The sequence below is a fragment of the Pollicipes pollicipes genome, unplaced genomic scaffold (assembly GCF_011947565.3).
Source record: "Pollicipes pollicipes isolate AB1234 unplaced genomic scaffold, Ppol_2.1 Scaffold_6686;HRSCAF=7923_pilon_pilon_pilon, whole genome shotgun sequence".
NCBI classification, from domain to species: domain Eukaryota; kingdom Metazoa; phylum Arthropoda; class Thecostraca; order Pollicipedomorpha; family Pollicipedidae; genus Pollicipes; species Pollicipes pollicipes.
This window is the reverse complement of record NW_023596921.1, coordinates 12294046-12309947: the sequence shown is the minus strand read 5'-3', so window position 1 is coordinate 12309947 and position 15902 is coordinate 12294046. Positions and strand designations below refer to the sequence as shown.

Genomic DNA, 15902 nt, shown 5'->3' with positions numbered 1-15902 from the left:
TGTACCTTTGGACAGTCTGCACCTTGGACAATATGATACGGAGCCCTTCAGCAACTTTTTCTGGAAAGCGAGCCCGATGCCCCATGACCGGGGGCGGGGGGGGGGGGGGCTAGGGATGCAGATTGTTATCGCTCTTTATTCGAATGTCATGGCTGCTACGCCAGATATGCATCTGGAGCTGTTCTCACTCTGCACAATATTGCCTATTCGAATGATCTATCATTTGGCAAATAAAGCTATCCAGCTTCCCAAAATTATTCGTCCATTTTAACGTTGACTTTCCTGGAGAAGCAAAGTTGCACGAGCGGGTAGGCATTTTGAGTCATTGAGGAAGCATCTGCCTCCACAGTGTAGATACCAAAATACGGCCTGGATATAGAGTGGTGAGAATTTTGAAAGTGGATCGATGGATCACAGTGCGACGGATTTTTCATGCGCCTTCATTTCACTGCCTGCTTTTCAAGAGATGAGACTTGAAGCAGCATTTTAGGTGGAAACAAATTCGGAAGCTTGGAACTACCAGATACAATGTGACAAAAGCCATAAGACTAGATATTCTCTTTTAAGAACCAAGCCACATAATAAGGCCCACCTGTCATATGTGGCTTATCTGGGCCCTGCTTCTGTCTGCCGTCGGTGGCCACTGCCCTGGCACGGATGTCTCCAGCGTGACTGACTGCGAACTGATCGCGTGGGTGCTTTGTTGCATACTTTTGGATCAGCGTTAGTACTACATGGTGTATGAAACATGTGTTGGACACCTGCAACAGCAGCTTTTTTCCTAATTATATTCCCTTACACCACACCATTGCAGAAAACAGCCTCCGGAAAGCTATCTGCCTTACGTATGAATTGACCCAACGGACACTTCATTGCCCATCATACAACGTATACGACTTGATCTGCTTTTGTGTGCAGGCAGGGACCTAGCCAGGGCCTTGCCAAAGAGGAACACAAGGTTGACGAAAGCCGATCTTATGGTGATATTCCCAAAAATCCCCGGATATAGCTTACTTGTTAACAAGTGACACGGTTTTCTTCGTTCTATTGTTATTTTCACGTTGTAACCAGAACAGAATCCAGGAGCTACCGTGAGCTCAATTCTGTTTGCATTTTGAGGTCAATAAACTGCAGAAGCTGCAGAAACGTTGTAGCCAGAACAGAAAACAGGAGCTACCGCGAGCTCGATTCTATTGGTATGTTGAGGTCGATAAACTGCGGAAATCAGGTGTTGAACGACTGCATGGAATAAATCACCGGCTCTCTTAATTTACAATGGTTAGTTGACTCTTTCTAAACCGATAGAGCTCAAAAGCTTTGTCACAATTTTTTATCTGGGTTCTACAGACATTGAGGGCATCGCGAAGGTATTTTGTAGATCGACATGTCTGATCAAAATTTGAAGATGAAAATTTGATTACAGATCGAGTGGTCAACAATGTGTATTAACATGGCCAAGCCATATTTGTCCGAGAGTGTTCACCATTCAGTCAGAATCGATTAGTGATACAATTTATGTGACGTGTTTTTTAACATGCGCGCTCGCAAATCTTAGCAACAAAAACCTCCAGACCAGGCGTTGCAGTCTCCGTAGTCCGCTGAGCCTTAACCCGTAGCTAACTCTTTGCCGTGGCCCACCGGTGGACGAAAATGATGACGCTTCTGAACTGAAAACCTTTAAACACTTGAATTGACTGGCAAAATAAGTCATGTGACGTAATTTTGAGCATGCGCACTCGAAAATCTTAGAAACACAAGCCTCGACCCCAGGCGTTGCAGTCTCCGTATTTCGCGCAACGTCAGCCAAGCAGCCAACACTAAGTTGTGGCAAACGGGTGGACGAAAATGACGACGATTCTGAGAAAGTATCCTTGAGCGATTCATGACATATCATCTTACATTAACAGCAGGTCTGAGCGCATATTTCACATGTGCAATTTCTAGGCTAATGAAAAGAACGGAGTGGGCCCTTAAAGCACCGCGAAGTGCGGTTGGAATCTGGTGGATGAACCGCAAGAGTAAAGGTAGAATCCTCTATTTTTCGTGTTTTGCAGCTATTTATCTATCCAGAAGACAGATTAACACGGACACCACCGTCTGGTGGCTCTTCCAGCGGCCGGAACTTTTCTGTTTTACGGAAGCTGCAACTCAGACCATCCTTGTTCTTGTCCTCGAGGTTGCGGGTAGGCATGTTCAAGCCTTTTGATGCAATTTGTTTCACTAATACATTCTGAAAAATGAACGTTCTCAGGCAAACATGGCATGACCCTGCTCTTTTTTTAAAGCCCATTTCGACCCACCCTATTCAACAATAATGGGACCCCCAATCTACTCAACACTAAGTGTGACCCTTACTTCCTTCCGGGCAAGGGGCCTCTTGAGTATAGCACCAGGGGTACGCTACCGCCTCCGGTCAAGGGCTGAAGGGCCATTCCATCCCATCGCAAAGTATCTTCCGGCTATCATTCTGGTCGACATGGAGCGGGATCCCTCAGTCGAGTCCGGAGTCCATTAGAAGGATAATCATACCACATTGTTCCCACCCCTGACACGGGAGGCCTTCTGACCCGCGCAGTTAGCCCGGGATCAGCACAGAAAGCCTCACTGAGACAGCAACATCCCTGATCACCGCAGGGTGCCCAATAATTGTCACATAGACTAAAGTTCCGTGTTTTTCTGTGTTCTTCAGAGATGTGAAGTTCTCCCTGACCGTAGATTGTAAATGAAATCGGGGTTTCTACTATTGTATTAACATGACTAACCCATGTTCGTCTTAAAATGCTCAAGTTCTGTCAGAACTGATTACTGATAAGAAAACTACGCACTACGGTCTTGAACATGCGCGCTCGCAAGTCATAACAGCCGCGATACCCGGCGTTGCAGTCTCCAGGGCCGTGCGGCGTTGGCCTTGCGGCTATAACACTAATCGATGGCCAATGAGCGAAACGAAAAAGATAACGCATCTTAAAGGCTATGGTTGGCGAACTAGGTCAACCGGCATGAATGTTTAATGTGGTACAAGAGTAAGCCAAATGCAACCTTAATCTGAAAAGTGGGGGAAGGGGGGGGGGGAGTTAACATTCATGGTCTTCCACTTTGAAAAGTGTGGGGGGGGGGGGGCCCTTGGCCCTCCTGTTCCTACGCCAATGCATCCTTTGTCCGCCTAAGAACGCTCACTTTTCCAGAATGGATTGGTGAAAAAGTGCATAAAAAGTTTGAACATGCCCACGCAACCTTAAGAGCAAGGACAGCGATGGTCTGGGTTGCAGTTTCCGTAAAACCGAACGGCTTCGGCCACTGCAAGTGCCATCAGACGCCGGGTGCTGTGTTAGTCTGTCTTCTGGACAAATCAATAGTTACAGAAACACGAAAAATTGAGAATCCACCTCTGCTCTTCCAGTTCCATCACCAGGTTCCGGCACCACTTCGCGGTGCTTTAAGGGCCCATCCAGTCTTATCATTAGTCTAAAAATCGCACACATGAAATATGCAGTCAGACTGCCTTGTAGATGCAAGATTTGATGTCTTGAGGCGTTCAAAGGTATCTCTTTCAAGGGCGTCATCATTTTTGTCCACCCGTTGGCCACGGCTCAGTATTAGCTGTTAAACCAACGCTGCGCGGCCTACGGAGACTGCAACGCCTGGAGCCCCGGTTTTTACTAAGATTTGCGAGTACACATGCTCCGAATTATGTCACCTAACTTTTATTACTAATCGATTCAAGTTATTAAAGGCAATTATTTCTGAGCCGTTATCATTTTCGTTTGCCGATGGACCATGGCGAAAAGTTAACCACTAAGCCAGAGCCAAAGCTGCCCTGCCTATGGAGACTGCAACGCCTGGTGTCGAGGTTTTTGTTGCTAAGATTTGCGAGCGCGCATGTTAAAAACCACGCTATATAAATCGTATCGCTAATCGATTCCGACGGAATTTTGAATATTTCCAGACAACCATGGCTCGACGATGTTAATACACATGCTGACCACTCGATCCACAAACACAATTTTCACCCTCAAATTTAGATGAAACACATCGATCTACAATCTACCTTCGCGATGCCCTCGACGTCTGTGGAACACAGATAAAACATTATCAAAAACCTTCTGAATTCTATCGGTTTAGAAAGAGCCTACTAAGCCATTGAAAATTAAGGACACCGGTGATTTATTCCATACGGTCACTAAACGCCTGATTTCCGCAGTTCATTGACGTTCACACGCGCTCGGGTGGGGGAGTCAAACTGATTCCCCCCCGAAGGTTTTTCCAGAATGGGTTCCGAACGGCGCGGCGCAGCCGCTCCATGTTTTTATAGCTGTAAACAATTGAATAGCAGATCGTTTGGCATCAAACATTTAGATGAACCTTGTAAGGTCGCTAACCTATGGCAGGTCAAAGTCAGGCCATGGTTTCAGCAAAGTCATCTTCTAGGGAATCGCTCAATCTGATGCAGCAATGGAGTGTTAGACAAAGCCATATATCTCTGAGATGCTTTCTTAGGCAATACAAATATTGCATGAGCAAATAACGTTGACCTAAGGTCAGGTATAAAGGTCAGGCCAAGGTCAAAACCAACCTGTTTTATTACTCTAAGGCTTACCGTATGAAATAGTTTCTTGATCTCATTTCGAATTTGTTGATAGCAGGACCCGCATTATGCATCGTCCATGGGGTCAGAATAGGTCGTTGATCTAAAATGACCTAGGTCAACATTCTGTTTTTAGAAACATTCTGTCTAGCGTAATCTTTCTCGCTTATTCAAGTGCAAAACTCACAGCAATCTTGTATGACTTTGGTCACCGTGACCTTCAAAAGGACAAACAAGGCTACTGACCTTAACTAAACGTGTGAAATTTTGCTAAGAAATAATTATCTAGGTTCTGGGAGCACTTAAGAGAATTTGCCTGGAACTTGACCTTGTTTGACCTTATTTGACCTGCAAATCATGACATAGGAACCTCAAGCTTTGACCTAAGTGAGTTCACGTACAAGTCCAACGCACCCTGTGGATTTGGTGTCTCTAGCTCTTTTAGCTCCCGAGATCTCAGGGGGTCAAGTTGATCCCCAACCCGAGCGAAGGGTATCTAGCCGACCACCCGGGCGCGTGATAAAAATGTGGACAGAATCGACTTCACAGTAGCTCCTGATTTCTGTTTTGGTTGCAACGTAAAAAAAAGCAATGAAACGGAGAAAACCGTATCCCTTGTTAACAAGTAAACTATACCTGGGGATATTTTTGTGGGGGGGGGGGGGGTCACCATCTTGTCAACCCTGTGTTCCTCTTAGCAAGACTCTGGCTACCCCTTGCCTACACACAAAAGCAGATCAAGTTATCTACGTTGAATGACGGGCAATTAAATGTCCGTTGGGCCAATTCGTACCTAAAGTAGGCAGCTTACTGGCGGCATTTTCTGGTGTAGTGTGATGCAAGGGAGGATAACTCGGAAAAAAGGTACTTTTGCAGGTGTCCGACGCATGTTTTACATCCCATTTAGTAGCAATGCTGACCCAGAAATGTGCAACAAAGCAGCCATACCATCAGTTCACGGTCAGTCATTCGGAGACAGCCCGGCCGGGACAGTGGCCACCGACGTCGGACGGAACAGGGCTCAGACAAGGAATATATGACAGAAGGGCCTTCATTCTTTCATTCTGTGGCTTGGTTTTCAGAGAAGAATCTTCAGTGCAATGGCTTTTGTCACATGGTTTTTGGCAGTTTCAAACTTCCGAAATTGTTTCCGCCTAAAATGCCACGACAAGTCTCATTTCTTGAAATGCAGCCAGCGAAATGAAGGCGCATGCAAAATCTGTTGCACTGTGAGCTATTGATTCACTTTCAAGATTTTCACCAGCCTATGCTTACGCCATATTTTGGCATCTACCCTGTGGAGAAAGATGCCTCCTTAATGTCCCAAAATGCACACCCGCTCGTGAAATTTCGGCTCCCCAGGAAAGACAACGTTGAAATGGACGAATAACCTCGGGAAGCTGGATGGCCTTATTTCCCGAATGACATAGATGATTCACATAGGCAAGAGTGTGCACGATTGAGAAATAGCTCTAGATGCTTGCGTAAAATAGCAGTCATTACATTTAAATAAACAGCGATAACCACCACCTCTACCCTCCCCCCGCGGTCATCGGGTTTGTTTTCCAGAAAAAGTTCCTGATCTACGCCCTGAGCTGGCCCCCCCCCCCCCCCACACACTTTTCGAAACGTTCCTACGCCTATGCTCAGGGCCAGTAGCTCAGTGTGCCTCTTGGGCACAGGAGGCCGCTAGGTCCCAAAGGGCCCTTCTGGCCCCTATGCACAGACTATCAGGGCCAGAGATCGCATTAGCGGCTCCGGCCGCCGCGCAGCCCTAACGTGGCCTCATGGTCCACAGATGGCCTCTTGCATTGGTCGGGGGCTGGGCCCCAACAAGCCGTGCCCAGAATAATAGTGTCCTTGATAGTCAGCCCCGGTGGGCCCTCCAGGCCTCTGAACTTAAGGGCGGGAGGCTCGTGCACCCAGTACCCTCCCATCTGCCTGCGCCGCTGGTGCTTAAGTTGGTGCCATTTAACATCCCATGGTATGCAACACAGAGAAATTATGGAAAATGCATAATTCCCAAACGTTAATGGCCGTTCTTCCCTAAATACAAACTGCCAACCAGGAGCCAGGGCATCAGCAGTCCTTGCGCGCGCAGCAGATGAGAGGGGCGGCCTCCCTCCCCCTCCAACTTCGGACACGTTCAACATAAACTCTATGACAATGCATGGAAAGGAACGAAGCATAATTACGCCTGACCCTCCGGCCCTCCCCGCCCACTCCACAAATTTACACCACTTTTGCTTCTTTCCGAGACAAATGTAGTTCTATACCTACAACACGCTGCATAATACAAAACAGCGTTCGCCACCATGAAATGATTGACGATTCTTAATGGCATTGCCTTGGATGTCTTCAATTACAAATAGAAGGTGAACCCATTATCCAGCTCCCAAACGTCCTTGCGTTTGCCTCAAGGCCATGTAATAGTTTGCCTTGGCGTCACCCCGTCGTCCATGGTAACCGATGGAATTGCCGGCAAGAACCACTTTAAAGTGCTGCAATCTCTCTTGGCGGTTCGCTAATTCGCTACTAAGCCCGGTATGAAAAATGATGGGTCTTACAGCAAAACAAAGCGCTGAAGTTGAGAATTGCAGGCTTAAGGTGCATATAACAGCACAAAAAGTTTAGTTTCCATTGAAGGGAGTGTTTTAAAGGAACATGAAGTTGTACCTCTGAAGAACGCAGGGCGCAATATGTTGACGTCACGCCAATCGACCGAATCGTGCAAACACGTGTAGAGGGATGGGGTGACGACGGCGTGGCTTGAACGGTTACTGTTGGGGCACTGGTATGATTCGCATGTTTTTTGCATCATATTTGATATTGTTGTATCACATATCGTTCACAGAAAATTACATATTCCTCAGGCTCCAATGAAAATTTGTGCTGTGTACGTATTCTGTATATTGTCAACTCGCAGAAAGAACTTCTGCTAGCCTGTTTAGTGTTAAGAGCAAGTTGGATTCAGTTCCAGTAGAAAAAACATTAAAATGCAAAGGTTCCAGGCTGCTCTTCTCCGGGTTGACCACCCATTTGTCTTTTTCTCTATGGAGCTCTTACAATCATTGGAGGTGTTTGTGCTGTTTGTCATGCTTGTCCAATGTGGCCTTTGCAGAAGCGAAGTTGTGCATATGTGCACTGGTTCTTGATGTTTCTCTCCCTTTCAGTGATCTTCATCTGCTGGTCAGAGGCTTCAGAGATTGCAGTGGCGTAATAAAGCATGGCTGTCCAATATAACATCCCATGGCACATGCTAAAGGGGCTTGACCCTGGCAACTCAGAAATATGCACTTTGAAAGGTTCTGTCACTACAGGATTGGAACCGAGTGCTAGGGATGAAATTGCAGCCAAGCTAAAGAGTGTTGCATTTTGTGCTCGTGGCAGAGTCTTCTTTGATGTCAAGAAGGACCAACTATCAGCGGTAAGACACATGGAACCAAATTCTTATGTGAGACTACCTGTATTCCTTAATCATAGTATTGCACCATCTGTAAAGCATATGCCACATTTATGGTGAATTCTTCCTCCCTGCTCCATTTTGTGACACTTTGTAATGGTCTAGCATTGAGCCCTCCTAAAAACTGCATAATGCCAAGCCATACCTCACCTTCCTCCAGCACACAATGGTTTCCAGGGACAGCAGAAATAGGTGGAAACTGCAGCAAGTGTGCACCAATATGGTTTTTGACACTTAGCATTATGGCAAGCATTGCATGGAGTGAATCAATCTTAGACAGCACCTTTCTTTGCCCTTCTGACAAAACCAACATTGGTGTTTTTTACTTGCTGCAGGGAACTGCAAGTTAAAGATCAGACATGTTTTGAACTTAAGTATACATCTTTCCCATTTTTGTAATTATCAGCCTTCCCTTAGCATGGCAGTGACACATGCATACAAAGTGTGCTTCTTGTGAAGCAGCTGCAGGTGATAAGAAAACTATGAATTCTAGGCATCCTCCTTATCAGTGATGAAGATTTGGCAAGCTGCTGTGAAATGGCTTGGGTCATTTTTCAAATATTACACACCAAAGCCAGGATGCACTGATACAGACTATTAACATGTGCTGGTGGTGCATTGCCAGCATTTGTTTTGATTCATTCTTTTAATTTCTGCTATTACTGGCATCCAAAATTGTTACATAGCACTTGCTGAAAGCCCTCCCATGATGTTCTGTCACAAGCATGCTGACTCAGCTTCCCTTCTGTTGTATCATGATTCTGGTACTACCCATATGTTCTTATGTGTCTCACTTTCTGACTTAGAGAGCAGCAGTCATTGATGTGTTTGGTCTTGTTTTTCACCATTCACAGAGGTACTGCCACTCAGGTTGTCTCCAGAAATAGCAATATCAATATCAATCAATCAAGTCTATCAATAGGATTGCTTTATGAATGCAGTTATTTGCAAGTAGTCCATATGTTGCTGTCATTTAGCAGTGGTGCATGCCTATTAGCTACTTAATGCTCATTTCAGGTATTAAAGCTGAGATCTTTGGACCACATCAATGTTCTGGTTGCTGTTCAACCACAGTTTGGATTCACCAAGAATAAGGTAAGAACATGTAATGGAAGGTGATCTAAATAAGGTTATTTCATATCACCATCGTCATCGCCATTTTTCCGCCCACAGCTGTCATCTTTGCTTTTAACCCACTTGGCCCATATTGACAAATATGCCTACCTAATGCCTCTGAAGTCTGGTGGCACTTGGTGTGATCATTCTTGCCACCCCTAACATAATAAGTGGTGCTTTTCTAAAAGGTCTGTTTGCTTATTTTTCATATTGATGTTTAACGCAGTGCAGGCACTACACTGATCACTGGAAGCTCGTGTTTCACGTGATGTTGAGAAAAATGTTATTATTATGAACTGGATTTGCTCAGTCTGGTCGAATGGCGGCCGTAACATACCAGCTCCGCGTGGCCGCAGCGAGCCTGCCGGCGGAGGCCGCTCAGGCGCGGGCAGCCTCTGAGTGTATTGGTCTGGCCACCTCCCTGCAGGTGGTCTGCCTGAAGAAGCTGCGCCTGCTGCCGCGCACGCTCGACTGGACCAAGGCGCTGACGGTGTGGCAGAGCTGCGGTGGATTCGCCGGCGACCCGTTCACGCGGCGGCCTGACCACCAGCTGGAGGTGATCGAGCTGGCGGCCGAGCCGGCCGGCGCCGCCGGTGACGGCCGCGCCTCCGCCCGCGACCTGCTCGACGGCATGCGCGCGCCCGTCGTCGCCACCAAGGTGACGGAGGGCGGGGAGGCGGTGGAAGGCGACCCGGGGCGTGGGGCCGCCGGAGGAGACGCGGCGATGGAACCGGAGTCAAAGCACGCAGAGGTGGAGGGAGGTGGCAATGCAGGGGCGGCGGGCGGAGAGATAGTGGAGGTAGCTGTTGAGGCCAATGAAGCCGCGTCCAGTGACGCTGGCGCCGCGGCGGCGGAAGCTGTGGAGGGCGCCACTGAAGCGTCGGAGATGGAGCCCGCGGGCAAGGGCGACGCGGTCAGAGGAACGACCTCAGACGCTGCTGAGAAGCCTGCCTCCGTCGAGGCGCAAGGCGTGGCTGAGGAGAAGATACAGAGGACGGTGCCGGGCGAAGCACAGAACATGCAAGAAGCGGTGCAGCATGTGGCGCCCGACAAGACTCTGGACCCGCCCGCCGAGAGTACCGAAGACCCGGCCACCAACCCCGTCCCCGACGCTACGCCTGACGCGGCGCCTGCCACCGCTCCTGGCTCAGCTCAGGAGCCGTCAGTGTCGGCGGCCGGGGCCGCCCAGGAGCCTGCGGCAGAGCAAGCGACCGGCGCCGTCACCGTGCCCGCCTTCCGTGCCACCTGCTTCCGAGCTGGCGGCGGGAAGCAGGGACACGCCTTCTCCTCCAACGAGGGCGCCGAGAACTTCGGCGGCGCCGTCCAGGACCTGTTCGGCTGGAAGGTCAGCATGAAGGGCTACGACTTGGAGGTTGTCCTGGACGTGGAGTTTGGTGAGTTCAATTGGCGTTTTCAGCTGTAGGGAATTGTGCGAGGCCCGCGTGTGATGAGATGTGCTGGCACGTTTGTCGTGTTTGTGATATCCGGAGGGCTTAGGGTAAGCCGTGTCGGAAGTTAAACAGGTTTCTGTGGAATCATGTTTTAGCCGCGCATACACGATGCGTTATGTGATTGGTTTCACATACGTCGGCTGACGTACACATTTGCTGGCCGCATGTGACCAGGTGTTTTTGCGTATGTTTTTCTTCATTGGTTTGTACTTTTCCCTTTTCAAATTGGTTTGATGTGCTACCCACACACTCTGCATTATGGTCAGGGAACCATCGAGCTTCAGCGAAGCTCCCTTGTCTAGTTTTCAGCCCCGTCTGTATCGTAGCCTGCGAGGTCTCGGATTGTAGGTCACAGTTGTGGTGACATCGCACCACGGGTTCCGGACGGAAGCATCCCTTGCCGGCTGCCTGCTCTCCCTCTACGGTAACAGCCAGCTGGATCGTCGGTGCGCACAGGGGCGCATCGCCAGCTCTACTTGACCGTATGACCTCGGCTGACCTCAGCGCGTGACCGGGCGTCCCTCCCTTCGGCAGACATGGTGAGTGTGGGCGTGTCGCTGACACCGCGCGCCCTGTTCTACCGCAACCTGGTGAAGCTGGGACCCACCTCGCTCCGCTCCACCGTCTGCTTCAACCTGCTGATGATCGCCAAGCCACAGCCGTACGAGGTGGTGGTGGACCCACTCTGCGGCGGAGGCTCCATCTCACTGGAGGTCAGTCGCTGCGGCCGAGCGCCGGGGCGCCGGAACTATTCTGCAGGCCTGTGCGAAGGGGTGTGGGAAGGACTGCCGGTGTGTGTTTCGCATTCGTTGTTTTTTCTTCTGGCTGGCTGTGGTGAAATGCCGTTTGCAAGGTAACAGGTGCGACGCCATTTAGGTGGCGTGCTCGCGAGCCGCGGGAATTCTTCGCGGTTTTCAAACAGGGTTAGCGGTGTCACTTTGTTCGTCTAAGCTATCGATGCTGTTGGTGTGTGAGGTTGCCAGCAATACGAACTACGTGACAGGCGGTATGTGGGGCTCAAACCCATCGCTTCTCCGCACATTTTGTGATGCGACGTCCTTGAGCATCTCTCGCGGGGTGAAGGTTGGCTTTAGTTGTGGGTACTATCGGAGGCTATCGACGTTTAAGACATGCTTTTTGTTTTGCGTTGAACTGTCTGCGTGGCGTAAAACGGGACACGGCTTTGCTGTGTCTAGTCCGAATGAAACACCCACTATTGCACGTCATGCTTGCGAATAAAGCTCCCACATTGAAATCGTAACCTGAAAAAGCTGTATGATCATTTGCAGTCGATGACCCTAAAATAACCGCTCAGAAGCAGCCGTCGCGTTCCTTGAATTGACATACAGTCCGTGGAGTTATCTGTGCGCCATGTTGGGTGACCCGGTCACTCAGCGGCCTGACCGGGCGTCGCCAGGGCGCCCAGGCTTTCCCGGGCACGTTCCACATCTGCGGCGACAACTACCCGGACGCGGCCGGACGGGCGGCGCTGAACCGCGAGTTCAGCAGCCGCCAGTGCAGCGACTCGGCCCAGCTGCCAATCGACATCTTCACCTGGGACTGCACCCGGCTGCCGCTGCGCAACGCCTGCGCTGACGTCATCGTCTCGGACATGGTCAGTGGGGTTATGGGCGGCTACTGCGTGCCGCTGAGCTGGCCGGCGCCGGGCACAGCTGACGGACTCAGCTGGCGTGTTCTTCTGACTGAATGCCAACTGCTGGCGCAGTGGGAATCTAGTTGTAGCTTCGGGAATCTAGTTGTAGCGGAGCGTTCGATATGTTACGCAGCGTCTATGGAGCGTCAGGAAGATCACCATAACGCCGGTGACGCCGGTGTAGTCCACCGGTCAGTTTGGACGGGCCATGGAACGTTTCCTGGTTTTTTGGTGGGGTGTGCCCTGCTGTAGGGTTTGAAATAGTCATCTGGTCTTGGTAGATCATGCTCCAGTATTGTGTTAGAGGCGGAGCGGTGTGAACTGTGTGGAGGAGATAGTATTCAGAGACATATTTGCGGGTTATGTCTGATGTTTGAAGATCTTCGAAGGCTGTTGATGTTGGATAGCACGGCAGCGCCGCGTGCCATTAATGACGTGATGAATACCGCCAGCCGTTTGGGAAACGGATGGGTTCGAAGTACGACAACCGGACGCTGTACCCCAACTGTATGGAGGAGATGGCGCGCATCTGCGTGCCGCGCTACGGCCGGGCCGTGCTGCTGACGCAGGACAAGAACACCATGCAGAAGGTGCACCACATTTTTGGCTGCGGCGGTTGACGTCATTGTAATCGACTTACGTAGCGATGAGTGGCCTACAGATATTGAAGTTCGAACGGCTGAGTTCGTGGCGCGCACTGACGTCATATTTAACAGAGTGCCCATTGTTGCGTTCAAAAATATATTGGCCGTAACCCGACGTAATTGTGCGAACATTCAACATCACTCGGCTCAATTCGCTGTTCCTGTGAACGTTTCCGTTACTTTTGTTTGCCCTCGACTCTGTACGCCCCACGCGCTTGCCACGTGTCGTTAGTTTCATACGAAGCTTGTTAGGTGCCGCATTCATTGTGCACTCGGAACCCAAGGCTGCGAACTGAAGGTTGGTGTAGCCGGACATGACCCTGCTCCGTCCGGCAGACGCTGTACCACCAGCGCATCAAGCAGTTGTGGCGATGCCGAGCCTCGCCGTACGTCAACATCGGCGGCCTGGCCGGCTACGCCTACCTCCTGCAGCGCACAGACTACGTGCGTCGCCCGCCGCCGACCCGGGGGCCGTGGAGGGCGCCCGGGCCGGGCGGGCCCGGCGCCGCGGCCCGGCCGCCAGCGGGCGCCGACGAGACGGTGGCGGCTCTGGCGCGCCCCGGCGCCGAGGCCGAAGACGGGGCTGCAGCTTCAGGCGCTGCGGCTGGAGAGGCGGGGTCGGCCGACACCGCGGTCAAAGTCGTGGCAGCGACTGACGGCGACAAAGTCGCAGTCTCGTCCGAAGCAGGTCCTGACGTCACGGACTCGGCCGGAGCGGCCTCTGACGTCCCGGTGTTGGGCGGGGCGGCCCACGACTCCGTGAGCCCGGTGCCCGCCGCCGCCACTGACTCTCCTGACGCCGCCCCAGTGTCTGCTACGGCCGCGGGCCCGGAGGCGTCCGGCCGGGAGTAGGGCCAGCCGCGCAGACTGGCTGGACCGGGTTAGCAGGGATCTGACCAAGCTGAGCCACCGCGGTGGTGGTGCGCATGATTGGTGTCGTGGGTTCGTTCGCCTATTGTGATAGCCGAGAGCTGCTTTTTGTATCGTTTTCAGTCAAGCTTGTTCTGTTCTGTTCTGTAGGGGTTCCAGTGGTGTGTTTGGTGGTTCGCTGCGTTGTTTGTACCTACTGTCCGCGAAGTCGTAAAACTGGAACATTTTATTCAAATTCGAACAATGATTAACTTTACGATACACCGATCTCCAAGAACACCATAAAGCGTTTGATGCGGATATAGTCCTTCCGTTAGCTGTTTAGACGTATCTACATATACAATGAAAACACGGTCAGACGATAATTATCACAAGAAACGTCGAACAGACACAAAGAGGTGCAATTTAGCTTGAGCTCCGGCAATATCGCAGAGAAATACAAAACATACCACTGTAACGCCCGCTCCAGCGTAATAAAGGCCTTTGTACAGACCCACGTTTCACTTCGTCGGCGCTGAAAGGCGAGCGACGCCGCCTAAAGAGAAGCGCCTTCTCTGCCGCGGCTAACCGGTGCGCTCCAGCGTCGCGGCCGCGAGATGGCCGCGTTTTCCGCGCCACGTGGCGTCGGCAGCAGGCGCGTCTGCCCGGCCCGGTGCCGGTGGTCGACGCGCAGCCGTCCGCCGCCCCCGCCACGAGCGCAGTGACTAGAGCGAGCACGAACGGCGGTCAAGTACAAAAGTAACGCGCTAGTTAGTCGATTACGCGGTCGGGGCGCGCCGGCCGGAACACGCTACACGAACTGCTCCTGCCTCTCGGAGGCACCCGCGTCGTCCGAATGAGATGCTTCCACGCACGCGGGCCGCCGCTCGCCGGCACTGTCCGGGTGCGCGGTCGGCGGCTGCGGCTCGGCGTCCGGCCGCGCCGCTCCGGACGGGACCGAAGTCGCGCCGGGGGCGTCCGTCTCCCGCGGCGCAGGCACTGTCTGAGCCGGCGGCGCCGCGGATGCGCCCAGCGGGTCCGGCACCGGCGCCGCCCGCTGCCCAGCGTCCTGCACCGCCGCCTGCGCGGACTGCGGCGCCGCGCCCGACGGTGGCACCGCCTGCCGGTCCATCGGTGGCGTCATCTGCGGATCCTGACGGCGGCGCAGCCTGCCGCGAGGCCTGGTCGCCGGAGCCGGCGGGGGTCTGGCTGGCTGTACGGCTGGGGCGAACCCCGCAGCTGGGATGCTTCACGCGCGCACTTACGCCCGCGAGGTAGGGAGACACGTACTCGCCTGAAATACGGCACACCGTCAGGAACCGGCGGGTTAACCGACGGTTGATACCGCAGACACCGCGACATGGTGACCACCAGGTCCTCCAGCTGGCCGGCAGGTGCCGTATCGTGGTGCAATGTCATGCTCAGATACACTTCTCACCCGCCGACGGCCACACAGTACGTGAGTTAGTGCTGCACTGCCCCGGCGTACCGTCGTTGATGTCAGCCTCCGCTGTCGGTCCTCCCGTCCTCCGGCCTCCCCCGACCGCCGCCGTCGTTCCATGCCACCTCCAGCTGGGCCCAGTTAGTCGCTGCCACCGCCGCCGTGCCGCGCGTGCAGTTAGTGCCTGCCGCCACCTCGCATGCGTGCCGCTGCGCCGCCGGTGCGTCGCCGGCGCGCCGCTAGCGGTGCAGCCATTGTCACCTACCGGCCAGTTTGGGCGCGGGCGCGGCCGGCGCGGCCGGCTCGTCGGGCGGCGCATCCAGACTGCTGACGCGCTCGGTGCGCACCAGCTCGCCCGAGCTGCGGCCCAGCAGCCGGTGCGGCCGCGGCCGGCTCGGCTCGCGCTCCGGCAGCGACTGGGCCGACGGCGGCGGCCGGCGCCGCGCCGACGCCGCCGGTGCCGCGGCGCCCGACTCGCCGCCCATGTACACGCCGCCGTCCACCGGCGACAGGGAGCCGGCGCTGTTGTCCGAGATGGACTTGCGCAGCTTGGGGTGTGCCGAGCCCATGTCTGGTGGTGCCAGCAGGCTCGGCGAGCTCTGGCTCTGGAACTGCAGCGGGGGACGGTCAGCACAGTGCCCGCGCATGACCTTGCCGACCAGGGCGAAGTGTGGACGATACCAGGAACGTTAAGCAGTA

The 15902-nt window shown here is 52.8% G+C and overlaps 2 protein-coding genes across 3 annotated transcripts in view; one reads left to right on the top strand and one right to left on the bottom strand.

The window, feature by feature from the left end:
* Window positions 1-7296: 7296 nt before the first annotated feature.
* LOC119107082 (uncharacterized) lies at window positions 7297-14273 on the top strand. 2 transcript variants are annotated; one of them, XM_037230441.1, is made up of 8 exons: window positions 7297-7379; window positions 7759-8012; window positions 9066-9143; window positions 9592-10558; window positions 11150-11328; window positions 12033-12230; window positions 12722-12859; window positions 13250-14273. In XM_037230441.1, exons 2-8 carry the CDS (start codon window positions 7812-7814, stop codon window positions 13763-13765), a joined length of 2277 nt encoding a protein of 758 aa, XP_037086336.1. In that variant the 5' UTR covers window positions 7297-7379; window positions 7759-7811; the 3' UTR covers window positions 13766-14273. The 2 variants fall into 2 exon arrangements, with proteins under 2 accessions (XP_037086336.1, XP_037086337.1); XM_037230442.1 differs by lacking the exon at window positions 7297-7379 and adding an exon at window positions 7390-7481.
* Window positions 14274-15380: 1107 nt separating this feature from the next.
* The window catches only part of LOC119107474 (rho GTPase-activating protein 29), a 57436-nt gene continuing 56914 nt past the window's right edge, over window positions 15381-15902 (bottom strand). The window contains exons 19-20 of the mRNA XM_037230918.1: window positions 15659-15814; window positions 15381-15464 (exon numbers count right to left, since the gene is read on the bottom strand). Of these exons, the coding sequence (XP_037086813.1) occupies window positions 15381-15464; window positions 15659-15814 (240 nt within the window). The remainder of the gene's footprint in view (window positions 15465-15658; window positions 15815-15902) is intronic.

Excerpts from the sequence above, each read along its gene's own strand:
- LOC119107082 (XM_037230441.1), top strand. The coding sequence starts at position 7,812 with ATGGCTGTCCAATATAACATCCCATGGCACATGCTAAAGGGGCTTGAC. Across the intron at positions 9,144-9,591 it reads TTGGATTCACCAAGAATAAG|GTGGTCTGCCTGAAGAAGCT; the intron begins GTAAGAACATGT and ends ACCTCCCTGCAG. Across the intron at positions 10,559-11,149 it reads TGTCCTGGACGTGGAGTTTG|ACATGGTGAGTGTGGGCGTG; the intron begins GTGAGTTCAATT and ends TCCCTTCGGCAG.